Source organism: Colius striatus, chromosome 24 (genome assembly GCF_028858725.1).
Source record: "Colius striatus isolate bColStr4 chromosome 24, bColStr4.1.hap1, whole genome shotgun sequence".
Classification (NCBI taxonomy): Eukaryota; Metazoa; Chordata; class Aves; order Coliiformes; family Coliidae; genus Colius; species Colius striatus.
In genome coordinates, this window is record NC_084782.1 from 6,254,599 (window position 1) to 6,272,314 (window position 17,716).

Consider the following 17,716-nt stretch of genomic DNA (forward strand, 5'->3'; position numbering starts at 1 on the left):
TGTGGCCAGGCAGGTTTCTCATTGCAGATGGAAGTTTTCCTCAGATCTGGCTCCCAGTGCTGCGGAGGGGAACCCACCAGCCCTGGCCCTGCCTGAAATAGCCTTTACTGTTCTTTTTTTCTTCTTTGAAAGGTTTATTCTGGTGGGTAATGACGGGGGAGACCGCTGGGATAGGGGAAAACCACGGACCAACCCAACCCAGCCAGTTAATGATGAGGGAGGATGCAGTGGCTGCAGCCAGGAGACAAAACTACTGGAAGAGCAACCAGAAGCATCTTTAAAAGAAAACCTGTGGCTGGCAGGAGGGGAAGGAAGGCTGGGGGGGGCAGGAGACACCCCAACACCTCTGGGCTGCCTGGGCCACTGGGCAGAGGATGGGGATGAGGAAGGCACAGCCCCTCTCTGGCATGGATGCCCCATGGACCCCCAGCACCTCTGGGTTTGCACCCAGGGGCAGTGTACTGGGAGAACTAGGAGCCCTGGGGGGACCTGGCCCCTGTGTCCCCTGGCATTATTGCAGCTTGGGGATGAGGTGCCTGCTGTTTATCAGCACCCTTCAGTGCTTTAATACCACCCTTCAATGTTTATCGATGGCTGAAGAGCGGGTGGCTCGCCATGGGGTGGCAGAAAGTGATGAGTAGGATGGGAGAGCTCCATCTCTGCAGCCCTAAAAATGCACAGGGAGCTGGGGACAGCAGGGCAGGGGTGAGAGCAGTCCAAAGTGTTCGACAGGGCCCGTGTGGGACAGGGGAAACAGCCCCTGGAGCTGCAGCAGCATTGCCCTCACCCAGCGCTTCCCCAGCCCTGCCCTGGCGCTCCCCACAAGGTCAGAACCTGCTCGTGGTGCCCAGTAAACCCACAGGAGCTGCCCTGCACAGTCCCAAGAGCTGGAAAACAGCAAAGACTGACTAATATTCCCCAAAACCCAGCTTTGTCTCTGTGATTTGTGTTTGTGTGTGGCCGATGCAATATCGAACAGATGCCTGGAGGGAATTTGGTACTTAAAAACGGTGCACAGGAGGTAAACAGGGAGATTTATTATTTTACTTTTGTGGTTTGAGATAGTTTATGACACCAGGCTAATAACTCACAAACCAAAATCTTCATTGATTGGGGGAAACGTGATGTTATCCTCCCTGGCTGCTCTCCCACAGCCACCCCCTGCACGTCCTGGCACGTCCCTGGGGTGCAGCGGGTGGGACGGCCATGCCTGAGCCCCGTGTCCCAAGCAAGAAGGGCAGCAAATCCCCAGTGTCCAGGGCAGCCTCTCAGAAACCCCATGGTGCTGTGGACTCAATGTTATCCATGCCAGGACCAAAGTGTCTCTCCCTCCAGCCTCCTTCTCCCTCCTAATTGCAACAGCAGGACCAAAGATTCCATCCCTCCCCATTATTTGCAGCTAATTAATTGCCACTAGTCACATCCCCTGGGGAAGTGGCCACCTCCAGCAACTGATCCCTGTTGCTGCTGGGTTTTGGGAGCCTTGAAGGCGTCCCCATGGAGAACCAGCCCAGCACCGCCCAGGATGGCTGTTCCCAGCGTGCGGTCCGTGCCAGCAGGCGATGCTGGAGCGGGGCAGACGGGCCATTCCCCAGCCAGAGCCTGGGAGGGGAGAGGCACAGAGGTGAGTGGCCCAGGCCGCTCTCCCACTGCCTCACACCAGCATATTTCTGTGATATATACTGTAAATCTGCTTCATTTGAAATTCATGGTTAATGACTGAGGTGCTCTCATCCAGGAAACTCCGCAAGGTTCCGGCTTTTAAGGGAAAAGATGTAACAGTGCAGGAGCTGCCGGGGGCCGCAGAGCTGCCCCGCTCCCCGGCGCTTCGCAACGCTCCAGAACAAACACTGGCCCCGGGAAGGCTGCAATTCACCAGCCCCCAGGGCTGCAAACCCCGACCCACCCCGCAGTTCAGGCCACCATCCCGGAGCCATGGGCTGTGACTCGGGCAGGGAAGGCTCAGGCACAGCTGGCCCACAGCCCCTGCTCTGGCCAGCCCTGGGGACACCCGCTGGGACCCTCCACACGGCCCCGGGGGCAAAACGGGGTGGATTTTCCATTTTGCCCACCCACTCGCTGCCAGCATTAAAGGCCCATCGTTTGAACTATATGATCAGGAGCCTAATTCAATAGCTTTAGGCTCATTGTTTGAGGTTGAGCATTTAGCTGAAACCCTAAGCCAGCCCTGCAGTAATTTGGCTGGGGAAGAATTGATTTTGACCATCAGCACTTTCTCATTTTCAATAGAGTAGGAATGTAACCAGGTTAATTTCTGTTAAGCACATTACCCAGGTACTTTTTGCTCTCCAGCCCAATGATTATGTGTCTGATCTGAAAGATTATAATTGCAACCCAACAGGACACAAACAGAAGTCTGTGACTGAAAGGAACCGGGCTGAAAGAAAACCAGCTTCTCTTCTATCTCAAACCCAAACGATCTTCACGTTTCCCCTCTCCCCAAATGTCTTCATGGTTACTGGCTACATGCAATAGAACAGCACATGAGATGTGCTGCAACAGTAAATACGCTCTGATGAATCTTATCTTCCAGTGCACCAGTACGTCGCCCATCTCGCTGCCTTAATGCAGCTCTTGCCAGTCTGACTGGGTTCTGTGCAAGTTTTAGATCTGGTTTTCCTGTTCTTTACCCAAACCAGCATTTCTCCTTGCCAAGAGCTTCCCAGGATGTCCCAGTTGGTGCCAGTCCCTCGCTGGTCCCAACCCAGGACTCCATTCCTGGCCCCCCATTTTCATCCCAGTGCCAAAGGAGATTTGGCCACAGGTCTGAGGTTCCCAGATGTCGGCACGGTGCTGGGATGGCACTGCAGTGCCCTGGCACAAGCACAGCAAACCAACCCCTTAGGTGCCACCCCTGGGGTTTCCACCAAAACCAGGGGTGGGGAAGGGTCCCCCCGCTGCTGCCTGGCCGAGGACATCCATCCCCCCCGCCACCACCCATGCCAGGGGCCGGGGCAGGAGCGCAGCCTCGCCTTGTCTCCAGCCCTGCCTGTACATTATTTCTCCCGATCATCACAACGCTCTTCCGCTTCTAAAGCACCTTTCATCACGAAACAGGATGGAGCACAGCAGCTGTTGAACAGCTCGGAGCTGCGGCACGGGCTGGGCCGGGCAGGAAGTGGAAGCGGCTCCCGCAGCTGCTGGGCCGGTGCAGGGGGGCTGCACTCACGGCACCGCGTGCCGGGCCCGTATTGCAGCCCCCGGCACGCTCGCGCCTCCCGCTGACACGCAACCGGCCCATGTGGCAACGGGCCCGTGTGGCAACCCGCACGTGACGGCAGCGGCAGGACACGCGGCGGGGAGGGGGAGGGACAGGGGAGAGGAGCGGGACCGGGCCACGGCTGAGCATCACATCCTATCGCATCGTATCACATCGTATTGTACCGTAGCTTATTGCACCTCCCGCCCACACTGGCGGCACCAGCACCTGGAGCGTGGACCCACGGCGCCGCCGGGCTGGGTCATGGCATTGCACACCCAAACCACGGCATTGCACACCCAAACCACGGCATTGCACACCCAAACCACGGCATTGCACACCCAGACCACAGCATTGCACATCCAGACCACGGCATTGCACACCCAAACCACCACACTGCACACCCAAACCACGGCATTGCACATCCAGACCACGGCATTGCACATCCAGACCACAGCATTGCACACCCAAACCACCACACTGCACACCTAAACCACCACACTGCACACCTAAACCATGGCATTGCAAGCTCCAGTTTGGGTTTTCCTCCCTGTCTACCCTCCCTCATGAGTGGGAAATGTCCCCAGGGCTGGGGCTCGCTGCCTGCTGGGGCCTGGCTCATGTCCTGGGGAGCACACTGTGGCCTCTGTCATGCTGGAGCCATAATTATTTCCCTAAGAAACAACACAAACCCATCCCTGCTGCCCCGACTGTCTGAGTAGCCCCAGGGCCTCACACTGCGAGGACACCCATCTGCCTTCATGGGGGCCCTTGGCCATGTGCCCCATAGACCCCAACAACAGCGTCACGTTTGCTGTGGGGCACAGGAGATAACCAACGCATCTTCCCCTTTGAACAGGACAAATATAACCGAGATGAGTCAGTTCCTCCAAGCTCCCATCCCCTGTACAATATGTAACTGGAATTTTTCATTTCAACACTGCAGGGGAGGCATAACTGGAGAAGACAATGGAGTCAGCTACAACCCAGCAAGCTGTGCCAATTCTGTGAGCATGGGAAATAAAAACATTTTTACATCTAAAAATACATTAACTGTAAGTGACAGAGAGAGCAGATCTGCATGTACTCACTGCCAGCCTGTGCAGCACCAGCCTCTGCTCCTTGGCACCAGGAAGGTCTGGAGAGCTCCCTGCTCTTCCTGGCCAGGTTGGGACTTGAAGCTGCACCACTGAGCCCGGGAGGACTCGGCACCTGCACCAGCAACTGGGCTGCCTGAGTTGGCATCGCATCCAGAAGCAAATCCACAGAAGCCAGGGAAACCTCTTGGGTTTATTTTCTAACTGCGTTATGTCAGTGAGGAGGGAAAAGAGGCTCCATCGAGCTCAGGCTTGGCTGGGCCAAGGCACTGCACAAACCCATAAAGACCATCCAGCCTCCCCTGACTCAATAAAAGGGTGGCGAGTACATACGCAGCTGATGGCCCCACGCTGCAGCTGAGCTGTGGCCACCCCATATCACAGAACAGAGCAGAGATCTGAGAGTCCCTCCCTGCTCCCAAACCTGCTCTGATCCCAAGGGTAGTGACCAGTTTCCACACAGGAGGGACATGGAGAGAGACTCTGAGGCAGACAACCCTCTTAGGGCACGTGAGCAGGGATGGATCCTGCAACTCTGCTTTACAAGCACCATGAGTTGCCAGGACGTGGCCATGTTTGCTGCTGCAGTGGCAGCAAAGGTGTTTCTCAGCTTTTCTTGGCTCCTGTCACACATTCACTACCTACACTAAAAACCCTTTCCATGGGGCCACCTGCACAGCCCTTGGTGCAAAAGGCTCAGGGCAATGAGGACGGAACCAAAGGACAACCTGAGGGGAGAAGACGGGAGCTCCAGACGAGCAAAGGGACATTGGTAAAGCCATGGCCAAATTTACTGTGCAACATCATCAGCCTCTTCACTGACTGCTCCTCTCAGAAATGCCCCCTCTTCCAGCACCACTGGTCCCCATCCCCAGTGTGCTGGCAGCTCCACGAGCACAGAAACATGACAGCTCCCAGACAAACAGTGAGGACAGGCACCCCAAAACTAAACCACATCGGGAGTATTCTTTCCTTTTTCTTAAGGGACTGTCCACAGGGCTACATAAAAGCCTTCTGCCTCACACTCTGTGCTCCAGCCTGCTCTGTTTTACAGCACTGGCTTCACTGGGCTGGGTTTCTTTTTTCCTCTCTCATTTGACTCCTTGCTGGGTAACACTCTATTTGATATTTTTAATCACTCAGCATGCATCAGAGTTTGGCAGAGGAAGAAAGTGAAGTTAAAAGAGAACAGAGATAGTTTGCTTCTGCCAGAGCTGCTTGCCAGTGCCACAGCCCCTCATCGCTTGTGCTGCATTTCCCTCTGCTGGAAAGTCACAAGCCACAGCTGACAAGGTCCATTTAAAAACCATATCCTTGGCCAGCAATTCTGAACCTTCTGGGGTTTGAATCGTTCCTTCAAAGAAAAACAAGCCCTGAACGCTTTCCTGTATAAACATAAAGACTTTGCACAGCCATACACACAGATGCCTTTGTCTGTGCACATCAATGCTCATAATGAATCTCCATTTGGGTCCAATGCTGGAAGACCCCAGCCACTGTTATGGAAATTTTTACTTACTTTGCTCAGAAGTTACAGCAGCAGTTTTGGTTTTCTGGCAGAGCTGTGACTTTCTCCCTGGGCAAATCTGCGGTGTGTGGCCTGAGCAATTCCCGGCGGGGACACGTGGATGGGCAGCAGAGAGGGTTGGTGCCTAGGGGTCTCATCCAGGCCAGGCTCTGCTCTGGATCTCGCTGCTGCTTCCCAGTGAGCTCAGGCACAGAATTCATGTGCTGCTTCCTCACTTTGACTATAAAGTTTGCATCACTCCATGGATTCCTTGTAAGAAGAAAAAAAGGTTGATTAACAGTGTTTACTGAGCCATGGAGTCACTTCAAGCCCACAGCAGGCTGCCTGCCCAGACATCAGTGTCTGGAGCACAGGGCAGTGTACAGATGGCTTTCCAGATGGTTCCAGGGCGTAGTGGTGAGGCTTTAAATCTGCCTCCAAAGGTGAAAAAAGGAGAGTCATCACTTTTGAGAGACTCACGGCACTGTTTGGGTTGTTGAAGCCCCTGAAGCTGCTGGAGCCCAGCCCTGCCCTCACCCTGCCCAGCCCAGCACTGACCCCTCAGCACCTCAGCCCCACGGCTTTGGGATCCCTCCAGGGCTGGGCACTGCCCCAGCTCCCCGGGCAACCTGGCACAGGGGTGACACCCCTCTGAGGGGAACAGCCGTTCCTCACCTCCTCAGCACACGGGACGAGCCCCGTGAGGCCCAAAGGCGCGCGGGACGCTGAGGCCGGGGCTGGGGTCGGGCGGCGGGACGGGGCTGAGGCCCAGGGGCCGGGGCTGAGGCTCGGGGGTCTCGTCCCGCAGCGGGGTCACGGCCGGACCCGTCCCGAGGAGCCCGCGCGCGGGGCCGAGCGGCACCTCCCGCCCGCTGCGGGGCGCCCGAGCGCCGGAGGCGGCGCGCGGGGCCGGAAGCGGCGCGCGGGGCCGGAGGCGGCGCGCGGGGCCGGAAGCGGCGCGCGGGGCCGGAAGCGGCGCGCGGGGCCGGAAGCGCGGCGGTTCCGCGATGGCGGCGGCGGCGGTTTCGGCGCTGGGCGGCCTGGGCGCCGCCGAGGCCGATGTGGCGGTGAGGCGGCAGGGACGGGCGGCGCGGGGCGCGGCGGGCGGCTCCCGGAGCCTCCACGGCGCCTCCACGGCGCCCGTGGCTGACGGCCGTGTCGTTCCAGGACTCGTCGGGCTCGGAGGACGAGGCGAAGCCCAGCGCGGCGGCCGCGGCGGCGGCGGCAGCGCGGCGGGAGGAGCGGCTGCGGCGGTTTCGTGAGCTGCACATGAAGCGGGTACGCGGCGGCCACCGGAGCGGGACGGGCTCCCGGAGCCCCGGGGCGGCGCGTTGCTCCCAGGATGGAGCGTAACGAGCGGTTTGTTGCCAGAACGAGGCGCGCAAGCTGAACTACCAGGAAGTCGTGGAAGAAGATAAAAGACTCAAGTTGCCAGCAAACTGGGAAGCCAAGAAAGCGCGTCTGGAATGGCAGCTGAAAGTGGAGGAGAAGAAGAAGGTAAAGACACGATACAGCTCCCATAACCCTGCTGAGCCTCAGCCCGAGGGCCCCCGACCTCCCCTCTGTGGTACCTGGGCAGCCTTGGGAGCTTTTACAGATCTTAACCCCCCAAAATCCATCTCCCCAGGTAGACTTCCACGTATCTAAGTTACTGTTCTGCAGTGGAGGTGTCCTGGGCTGATGCAGGTAGTTACAACTAAGTCTATGCCATGTTAGGAATGTGCTGCCAGGGGAGAGGACTACGAGCGCGTGAAGCTGCTGGAGGTCAGTGCTGAGGACGCCGAGAGGTGGGAGAAGAAGAAGAAGAGGAAAAATCCTGACCTAGGATTCTCAGGTAATGGCCTCACTGCACAAGCATGGTTGTGGTGAGCAGCTCTGTTAACATTTGTCCACAGACACCAGTTAATTTTCTCCCCCAGACTACGCATCGGCTCAGCTGCGCCAGTACCAGAGGCTGACCCGGCAGATCAAACCCGACCTGGAGCAGTATGAGAAGCTCAAGGAGCAGTAGTAAGTTTGATTCCAACCACGTAATGCTGTCATTGGCAAACACTGAAGCCCTTGCCTCTTCCCACAACGAGCCTTTTCACAGAAGCTCCAGGGTAAGGGCTGCAGGGGGTATGAGGGGCAGTGCTGCAGCCGCTCAAGTGCAGCTCTCCCCCCTGGGAATTACTGCATTTGAATAGTCCATTTGATTATATTTAAATGTGTGAGCAGGAGTTTTGAGCAGCCTGGCTTTAGCAGACCAACAGCTGAGACCTTGCCAGGTGTGCATTCAGTGCTGTGTAGGGGCGTTGTGTGTCTCACAGGCAAGTGCTGGTGTCTCTCAAGTAACTGAGAGCTTGTTTTTAATATCAACACGTTCTCAGTCTTGGGCTCTCAGTTCAACACAAGTGCCTTCCAGTGTTACACTAAGCAGGGGAGCTGTGCCCTCTCCCCCCTGCCAGCTGTGTAACCCCTGCCCCGCGCTGCTGGCAGCGGCGAGGCGCTGTACCCCACCTCCGACAGCCTGCTCCACGGGACACACGTGCCCTCCAGGGAAGGGGTGGACAGGATGGTGGCAGATCTCGAGAAACAGTGAGTAAAGATGCAGAGAAAAGGTGTTTGAGAGCAGCTTTGTGTGGTGGAATCCAGGGGCCTGAGCCCCTGCCGTTGCCTCCCAGGATCGAGAAGCGGGACAAGTACAGCCGGCGGCGCCCGTACAACGACGACGCCGACATCGACTACATCAACGAGCGCAACGCCAAGTTCAACAAGAAGGCCGAGAGGTTCTACGGGAAGTACACGGCTGAGATCAAGCAGAACCTGGAGCGGGGCACAGCTGTCTGAGCGAGCCTGGGGCCCTGCCTGGGGCACAGCCCTGCTCTGGCTGTCGGCCCAGGGGCAGATTTTGCACGGCCGTTTTAATTTCAATCCCCCTTAAGACATAAACCCAACAGCAGATTTTAGGTAACAGCAGTGATTTGCTAACATGCTCTGTAATGGAAGTAACTTGCCAGCATCTGTCTACAGCTTTTGCTTGCAGAGGTCACCAGCTTGTGCAATTTCATGTTATAAATAAACAAATTGATCACTCCACTTAGAATAAAGCTCATCTTTATTCTGCAGGAGCTGAAGGTAGCCAAGGACCTATGTACCCCTTCTGCACAGCAGAAGCTCCCCTGCTGCCTGCTGAGCCCCAGAAGGCAGGGCTTTGCCCCAGAGTCCACACTGCTTTGTGCCTGTGCCAGCCTCACCTGGCTGACCCTGGAGTACGCAGGACATTACGACAGGCACCTGCTACTCAACACAAGTCTAACATGTGACACATGAGAAGCCAGTGCAAAACTAAAAGTTTATTAACAAAGTAAACAACACAATGTAAATCGGTGTTGAAAATAACAGCTACTGAGCTATTGTTTAGAAAAGGTTACCCACCTGTAAGCTCTAGTCCATAAAGCAATACAAAACTATTTACAAATATACACATATTCCCATCTGTGGCTTCTGGATCACTCTGCTCTACACCTGAAAGACAAACCTAAGATTCCAAAATTAACATCTCAAAATAAATAGTATTAACAAGTCTTCAACCTGATCAGAACGTTTCAGACCTCACTAGGTGAAGGATGCACAATGCTGCAGTCTGAGGAGCACACACTAACGTGCCCGGAACAGAGCACTCTTAGGGGAGAAGTTTAAGAATGTTTTCTTCTCCTTCTTGACAGGAACCCACTGCCCATAGGGATTCCCCTTCTTGTCATCTTCTCGTGCCACAGAAACTGCTGGTTCTTTAACAACGTGGCTCACTGGCTTCTGCAGGGCTGGTTTTGCCACCGTGTTCTGGGAAAGGAAAAAAGTGATTTAAAAACTGCTGTGAAACGGAGGAACATGCTGACGCCTGTCAACAAGGGGTTTCTCTGTAGTGCAAAGACAGAGGGGTGCTGCACTGGAATCCCATCTTGGGAACTCACACTTACATTAGGACTGAAAGAAATGCTTCTCTGTACAGCTGCTCTCTCCATTCCACCCTTGGTCATCTCTTCTGCTGCTGTTTTGGGTTCCTAGAGGAGAGCACATGCACTGTAAGTGGGAGGGTATGTTACTCTCTGGAAGTTAAGGCAGTTTCACTACACAGCAGTAACTTCCTGGTAGAGTTGTTTCAGATATTTACATCAAAAGCAGCCGTAAGCTACTGAGTATGCAAACGCATCTGATGGTGAGAACTCAGAGAGAATTCACTACCTGTGCCAGCTCACACCGAGCTGGTGTCTGTGCCCCGGTCACAGCTCTTAAAGAGGGTGGCACAACCCACAACAGGGGCTGCCCCTCAACCAAGGGCAGCAGCAGATAAGTTGCATTAAGTTCTGCACATCCATCCTGCAGAGCTTTGGGTAACAACAATAAACTTATCTGCAAAGTGATGCAGGCCTCTTCTTCTGCACTCTCTCAACATCTGGAATATATTGCATATGTTATGAAAGGGATGTCTGTACCATTTGTCTAAAACCCTCAGTGAGTTTGCTTCCATTTGAAATGGCAGCATCTGATCATGGAGCAGTTACTGCACTTGAGCATCTACCACGAGTCAGGTTAACAGACAGTAACAGAGAAAAAAGTAATGCAAACTCAGTTTAAGCTGCTCAATTTTCTCCCTCCCTTAAATGCACAACACCTACAGCCCACGAGTCCCTTAATTACCAACAGATTTTCTTCATCATGTCTGGAACCATAGTCATGATTTCTATAAGACAGAAATAAAGTATGTAAAATGCATTGTGTGCTTGGGAATGGAAGTTCTGGGAAACAATTTGTTGCACATGAAAAGCTTTTAACAGTTAAACAGGGTAGAAAGATTAACCTTACAAAATCTTCATGCTATTCACTGGGTTTGGGAAGGACATTCTTCCTTTTAGGTCAGAAACACAAACTAGTTTAAGCAACAGGCAATATGCTACTGGAACAACTATCAACAACAAACTACCACATTCAGCTCTCCTTCCCAACCTATCACCACGGGAAAGGCTGATGTACCCAGTGGACTAACCACCTCTTAAGAGCTTGCAGGGCTTTCAGCTTAAAGTCCACCGTGGTTTCTGGAATAATTTTTAGCACTCCAGTAAATCTGAAGTTTTTGTTCAAGGGTTTGAATTCATAATCACAAAGTCCACAGCTAGAGCTACGAGTCACTCATGCAGATCACAGGTTTAAGAAGTGTTTACCTTTTCCTTGACAACACTCCTGTTCATACTTACCTCAGCCGACTCTCCAGGATCTTCTTGTTTTTTGTTTTTTATCTCTTTGGTAGGAGTAGGGATCTTCAAGCTTGCTGGCAAGACTATGTTATCTGTTCCCAGAGCTTTTGCAGCATTGGCTTTTGCAATTTCAAGGAGTTCCCTCTTGTCTGTGAAAGGAAAAAAACCACAGTGTCGTCTTCTTGCATTTAAATCAACACCTGTCAACTCATGCAAGCCTAAGAACTATCACTACACCTACATCATCATCAAATGTGATGAATTCAGATCAGAACTATGGATTTAGCTTCAGCTGAAGTGCAAAGAACGTGCTCTGGGGTTTTTTGTTATATTTTTACAACCAGAGATTTGCTTCCCCATTGCCACCAGCAGTTCTGCACTACAAAGCAACAAACAGACGAGAATTTGACTAGTTAAAACTGATCATGTGAGTGTCTCAAAGGTGAGTACCCAAGGAAGTACCTTTTTCACTCAAATGCAGAGGTGACCTGCTGCGGGACCTCGTTCGGGACCTGCTCCTCCAGCTCCTGTAGGCCTCAGGGTATATCGTTCGCCCAAACCCGTAGTATCTGCGGCCTCTGGAACGGGATCTGCTCCTGGAGTAGGACCTTCTGTAGTACGACCTTCCCCGGGACCAGGACCTGCTGCGGGAGCGGTGCCTGTGCGGCGAGCGGGGGCCTCTCCGGTAGCGCCAGGACAGGCCCCGGCCCCTCCTGTACCCGCGAGACCTCGAGCGGCTCCTGGAGTACGAGCGCGAGTATCTCCGGTACCGCCGGGACCCGTTTCTTCTGGCCCGTGACCTGGATCTGGACCTGGAGCGGCTCCAACTCCTGGAGGAAGCTGAGGAGGAACTACTCGAACTGGACCGTGAACTGCAAGAGGATCTGCTCGATGACCTTGTGGATGACCTATCACAGCTCCTCCTGGATCTCACAGACGACTCTCGTTTCTTCGGTGAGCTGAGGGTCAGGTCATCCATGAAGTCGGTCATTTCACCTGCTTTCCCGACCCCCGTTTTCTCCATACGGGGACTTTCAGAAGCTGGTTCTGCTTTTACTGCTGTTCTGTAATGCCCAGTCTCTGTTCCTGTGTGGGTGGGGAGGGGGAAGTTAATCATTTACGTTCATCGAGTCACTTGTACAGCAGCAACAAACACTATGACACACAGGCAAAGAGTTCAAGGACAATTAATCACACCAACACTGCTCATGCAGCAATCAGCACGTTGCACACATGATAACTCAGCTTCATCATTTCCATAGAAATGAAAATAGGCTTTAGCTTAAAGAACTTCCGTATTTTACATGTAAAAGAGAGGCTTGTTTGTGTGAGTTTAAAGTTTAATACCCTTCCTTGGTTAGTTAAGCAGATGCCTCTTAAAAGGAGACGAGTTAATCCTTTCCTTTTTCCTCCCAACAGCATTTACAAGGTATTTGATCTTCAATCTGTTCTAAATGCAGCCCGTTGCATCTGCAAAGCAAACGTCTGCCTTCCAGAGCTGTACAAACGCCAGAGTTTCATTTGGCAGTTCTATGGTGGGGAAGTTTTACCCTTTTCCTCATAAAAGGAATGAAAATCTACACAAAAGTACCTGCGAGGCACAAAGCAGCGACCTGTGACCCGACCACCCGACGTTACAGCAGTCTGCACAAAGCTCCAGACATCCCAGCAGCATATGAACAAGCTGCGATTGGAGACGCTCGGCTCTAGGGAACCAGAGCTGGTGACGTGCTGCTGTGGCTCGCGGAGGCTGCGACACCAAGTCATGAAAATGGCCGCTCCCCGCAGCAGCCATCTTACGGCTGCGCGGAACCATCTTACTCCGGGACTCAAACCGCTTGTTGCATCATCACTTCACCATTTCAGGAAGCTTGTTTTGTTACCCGGTTTCTACTCAGTGTTCGTTGCGAAGCAAAGTTATGGAAAAAAACCTTAAAACCTTACTGAAACGCAGCACGGGCGTGAAGCTCCACCCGATACTCTGAGAAACATTCGCCTCACTACTGTTTAGAGCTTAAGTTTCACTTCACCTCTAAGCAAGGGCCAAGGTCACAAACACTGCACCGCGCACAGCTAAAGCGAAACCACCGATTAGCCCTGATCTCAGCCTCCGCCTCTCATCCCTGGGGCGAGACCCGCGTTTCCAAACGCCGGGCACACAGCCGGCTTCCCCTCGGCCCCCGCCTCACGCCAAGCGGCTCAAACCCCAGGGACGGCCGTCAGAGACCGTCACGGGCACTTACCGCTGGGAGCCGACGGACACCCCCGGTGCTGGTTCCCCTGAGCCGCCCCAGCGCTCCTGCAAGAGAGAGGAAGGTGAGTGTGGGGTCAACAGCCCACCCGTCACGGCGGACCCCGGCGCCTTCAACGACAGGCGAGCGACGGCCTCTCCCGGGCCCAAAAACCGCCTGTGTGGCGACAACAGCCCTCACGGCCCCGTCCCCGCAGCAGCTCACCGGCTCCAGCCGCCCAGGCTCCCCCCGCACGGATCCTGCTCCTGTGGGGACGCCTGAGGAGACAGCCCCGCTTCACGAGTCACCCCCATAGCGACCGGCCAGGCTGCTCCGCCCAGGAAAACCGCCGCGATACGGCTCGACCGCGCTCAGCCCCGAGCGGCACTCGGCACCGACCGCCCCTGCCCCGCGCAGCCGCGACTGAGCGCGGCCGAGAACCTTCCACGGCCACGGCCGCGCCTGACGTCAGGCGGCGCCAGGGCGCGTGCGCGGGGCCGAGCCCGCCCTTGGCTGCGCGTGACCGCCGCGTCCCGTGGGCGCCGCGCGAGCAGCTGCGGGCCGCGCACGCGCAGGAGCCGCGCCTCGGCGGTGGCGGCGCCGCGCCGGGACCGTTCTGCGCGCTCAGGTGAGCGGGGCCGCGGCGTGACGCCGGGATGGAGCTCCCGGCCCTCCCCGCCGCCCGCAGCCCCGCCGGACGTCCCCGGGCTCGGGCCGGCGGCGGCGCTCCCGCGGGGGGGCCGCGTGCGCTGACCGGCGGCGTGTGGGCCTCCGCCGCCGCGGCCCGGGCGGGTGCCGGTGGCCGCGCTCCGTCAGCTGCTCTCGGCCAGGAGCCCCGTCTGTGGGACTTGCGGGTGGCGCGCAGCAGCTCTAACCGGCCTTACACGGTGCGGGGCAGATGTTGGCGTGTGGGGGATTTGCTCTTGGAAAGACGTGTCCCTTTTTGCGTCTGCAGCTCTTCACAGCGCTGAAAATGTCAGGTCTGCTTGAGAACTTGAGGTGCTCGGAGTGCGTTGACTGGGGAGAGAAACGAAACACGATCGCTTCGGTTGCTGCGGGAGTGCTGGTAGGTGCGGCTTCGCCTGCGCTGCCTTCGGGCTTTTTTCATGCAGTCAGCTGTCAGTGGGCTGAAAATTATCACCTGTTTGGGAGTAAAGGGAAGAACAGGGATGTGTTGTCCTTGTATGTAGCAGCAGAGCCAATGACAAAATCTGGGTGCTGGCATCCCCACGCTATTGAAGTTTCACAGCTTCTACCTGTGTACTAACTATGGGAAGTAGGTGAATCTCTGGCTTTGCGTTAGACCTCGTCACTAAGTTGACAGAAAAGCTCGTTATGCTGTTGGTTGTCGCTAGGTTGGAGACTGCAAGAATGATTTCATAGATGAGTTTTTCCAGAGTGATTTTACATATTGATAAAAGGCTCGTGCCTGTATTTTAACCTGTTCTGCTTTTCTAATAGTTTTTTACAGGTTGGTGGATAATCATAGATGCAGCTGTAAAATACCCTAAAATGGAAGACTTCAACCATTCCTACCATGCCTGTGGGGTTATAGCCACCATCGCGTTCCTAATGTAAGTGGAATTTCTTCATCAGGCCTACACGCCCCTAGAACTTCTTTTATGCACTTAATAAAAAGCTACACAGTCTTTAAATCAAGAGGTAGTGAAGAAGAACAAATCAAGTTACTGAGTATCTCTAATGTTCACCCTGTTTTATCCCGTTTTGCTGGTACAGGATCAACGCGGTGTCTAACGGACAAGTGCGGGGTGACAGTTACAGTGAAGGCTGCCTCGGACAAACAGGTACAGTTTTAAGAGTTGTGACAACTGTACCAGTGTGCATTCTGTGTGTCTGCATAGCTCTGGTGTGTGACAGAAGGTGCTCTGAAACAAAAGCGTGCTGGAAGTCGGGGGGGGGGGTCTGTGCTCAGACACGGGTACAAAACATCCCTACGTCTTTCTCTAGGTGCTCGGATCTGGCTGTTCATTGGGTTCATGATGGCTTTTGGATCTCTGATTGCTTCCATGTGGATCCTTTTTGGAGGCTATGTTGTTAAAGGTAAGATACAGCTTGGAATAAGACATGATCAATTTTTGAAAGCTTAAAAGTGTTCAGAACTTTTTTGTTTCCTATGCACCAATATTCCGCACCATCTGTGATTATTGGGATGGATTTTACCTAAGGCACAAACTTCCAACTACCCTCATTACAGGCACAAGTCCTGGTGCCCTGGGAACTGTACTGATACAGATAAACTTAGAGAGATTCTGTCTTTTGTTAGAAAAACCCGTGGTGTACCCAGGGATTGCTGTGTTTTTCCAGAATGCATTCATCTTTTTTGGGTAAGACTATCTTCCTCTGTTCAATTCCTATCTAATTTGTTTATAATGATTAAAACTGAACCTTGCTGTAATGTGGTTTTATCTTAAGCCCTGTTTTGTGACTAGGAGTGGATGAATCAACTGCTGGTGAAGGCAGTAGCTGTCTGGGCTCTGTATAGGTGGTGTTGCAGGATCAGGAAGTGGATTTATAAATAATACAACTTGCTCCCTGAAGTCACATGTTTGAAATGTTAGGGATTTTATTTGCTTCATTACATGCTCATGTCCCTTTATTCTGTTTTAAAACAGAGGACTGGTCTTCAAATTTGGTCGCACGGAAGACTTGTGGCAATGAACACGCTGTGGAAGAGCGCTGGCCACGCTGCGTTTTTAACTGCACACTCCCAACCTTTTGTACAACCATTTTGTAAACAGTGACCTTCCGTTGTGTCTAAAGATCAAACAAGGAAAACTGAAACCTTAGTACTAAAAATTCCAGTTCTGTTCTGTTTTTTTACTCTGTATGTTGATTTAAATGTTGTGATGTTTTTGACGAAGGAAACATTGCTACAGGTAACAATGTCAGTCACTTTTATGATACAGTGTTTGCTACAAGTAAATAGCATAGTGGAAAATGGATGTATTTTACCAGCTGTTTCTATGGTGTTACTTACAATCAAAACTTACTAAAAATGCTTTAAACAACTTTTTAACGTATATTTATTAAACATTTCCTATATCTGGACAATATAACTGTTTCTTCAACTTCAGAACTTACTGATGTGTGGCTTTTCTTGCATAGAAATAGAACTGTGCTGCTTTCAGATGGTTTTTTCTCCCTCCCTCTGTATTTTATTTATCTTGTGATGATAATCAGGAAGTAATGACTTACTGCTGCTGTGGATGACGCAGTAGAGGCACAAATACAAATTACAGAGTGGGTCTAGCTGGAAGTAACTCATCCACAAAGCTTGCTGTCAGCTATTTTCTAACCACTGCAAAACAAAGAAAGACTGCTCTTCAGAGTTCTGTCTTGGGCAAAGAGCACTCCTGAGACCAGGGACAGTCACTACCAGGGAGAATTTTGATCCTGCATCTGCCCCTTTCTGTGCACTCACTTAGCCTAGCTGCTCAGAAAAATCAGTGGCAAAAGGCAGGGAATAAAATACTATTCCTTGAAAGCACTCCCGTTATAAAACAGCCCTTTGGTTGCAGAAGTTATGTTTGTCTGGTTGCTGGACAGTGAGAAACACTATCTGAGCCTGGATTTATGCTCCTGCTACACAGGCAGGCAGCAGTGTGTTAACTGTGAGGTGTGTGACTAACATGTGTCCAGGCTGTGTCGCCCTTGGCTGGGGGAGGCTGGGGGCTGCTGATAAACTCAGCAGATCACTGGCTGTTTTGTGACCTGGAAATAAAACCTGGCTCTTCTTCCACTAGTACTTTTTCATTACTTGAATCCTGTCTCACACTGTAACTGTAGTGCTCTACTTTGCTTAATCTCTAATGAGTGAATGAGGTCAGCACTGTCAGTGCAGGGAGCAGCAAAGACCTCGTGCCTTGTTTTCAATAATACATTTTCCCTTGTTCCTTTATTTTTAAGCAAGTGTGCTGAATAAACAAAAACAATCCAGATTTGACTTTTTTATTTCATAAGCCTTTTTGAAAGAGTTTTTCTGTGTCAACAAGTTCAAAACAAAGAAGAAACATTAAGGATCACAATCCATTTCAAGACAAGGAGTCACTTGCACAGAATCCTCTGCCCAACCAAGCTTGTGCACTGAAGCCCACTGCTTATCTCAGATTAAAACAGCTCCACGCAAAACACTTCAGAAAGGGCCTCAGTACTGAGGAGCAGTCCATCACCCTGAGGGCAACCAGAGCCTTGAGGGCCACTGACCCCATGCTGGTACAGACTGTTACTGCCAGGTCTGATGCCAAATCTCCAGGGAGAGGTAATACCATTGATTTTGGGGGCACTGTCCACAAGCAGGACAATTTAACTTCCTGCCATTTGAACTTCCAAACACTTAGCCTAAGCCAAGTAACTATAGATTTTTCTTTAAGCACTCAGGTAAGAGCTCAGTCTGGCAAGATGCAGAG

General features: G+C 52.8%; 3 protein-coding genes and 1 long non-coding RNA gene across 6 annotated transcripts in view; 2 read left to right on the forward strand and 2 right to left on the reverse strand.

Moving 5' to 3' along the window:
• LOC133627740 (uncharacterized) overlaps window positions 1-6,681 on the reverse strand; it is a 28,632-nt gene extending 21,951 nt beyond the window's left edge. Inside the window, exons 1-2 of the long non-coding RNA XR_009820365.1 lie at window positions 6,500-6,681; window positions 5,837-6,094 (exon numbers count right to left, since the gene is read on the reverse strand). This is a non-coding gene — a long non-coding RNA (uncharacterized LOC133627740). The remainder of the gene's footprint in view (window positions 1-5,836; window positions 6,095-6,499) is intronic.
• Window positions 6,682-6,803: 122 nt separating this feature from the next.
• SYF2 (SYF2 pre-mRNA splicing factor) lies at window positions 6,804-8,902 on the forward strand. Its single transcript, XM_062014466.1, has 7 exons — window positions 6,804-6,891; window positions 6,992-7,102; window positions 7,196-7,321; window positions 7,541-7,658; window positions 7,744-7,834; window positions 8,303-8,401; window positions 8,488-8,902. The coding sequence occupies exons 1-7, from the start codon at window positions 6,832-6,834 to the stop codon at window positions 8,651-8,653; spliced, it is 771 nt and encodes a 256-aa protein (XP_061870450.1). The 5' UTR covers window positions 6,804-6,831; the 3' UTR covers window positions 8,654-8,902.
• A 237-nt stretch (window positions 8,903-9,139) lies between these two features.
• RSRP1 (arginine and serine rich protein 1) lies at window positions 9,140-14,197 on the reverse strand. Of its 2 annotated transcripts, none has more exons than XM_062014465.1 (6): window positions 14,174-14,197; window positions 13,302-13,357; window positions 11,521-12,144; window positions 11,059-11,207; window positions 9,784-9,867; window positions 9,140-9,646 (listed from the first exon to the last, which is right to left on the reverse strand). In XM_062014465.1, the coding sequence occupies exons 3-6, from the start codon at window positions 12,080-12,082 to the stop codon at window positions 9,464-9,466; spliced, it is 978 nt and encodes a 325-aa protein (XP_061870449.1). In that variant the 5' UTR covers window positions 12,083-12,144; window positions 13,302-13,357; window positions 14,174-14,197; the 3' UTR covers window positions 9,140-9,463. The 2 variants fall into 2 exon arrangements, with proteins under 2 accessions (XP_061870449.1, XP_061870448.1); XM_062014464.1 differs by lacking the exon at window positions 14,174-14,197 and adding an exon at window positions 13,515-13,747.
• Window positions 13,810-17,246, forward strand: TMEM50A (transmembrane protein 50A). Of its 2 annotated transcripts, XM_062014468.1 has the most exons (7): window positions 13,811-13,917; window positions 14,245-14,355; window positions 14,751-14,863; window positions 15,027-15,094; window positions 15,258-15,350; window positions 15,574-15,634; window positions 15,923-17,246. In XM_062014468.1, exons 2-7 carry the CDS (start codon window positions 14,263-14,265, stop codon window positions 15,966-15,968), a joined length of 474 nt encoding a protein of 157 aa, XP_061870452.1. In that variant the 5' UTR covers window positions 13,811-13,917; window positions 14,245-14,262; the 3' UTR covers window positions 15,969-17,246. The 2 variants fall into 2 exon arrangements, with proteins under 2 accessions (XP_061870451.1, XP_061870452.1); XM_062014467.1 differs by lacking the exon at window positions 15,574-15,634 and having other exon boundaries at window positions 13,810-13,917.
• The last annotated feature ends 470 nt before the right edge of the window (window positions 17,247-17,716 follow it).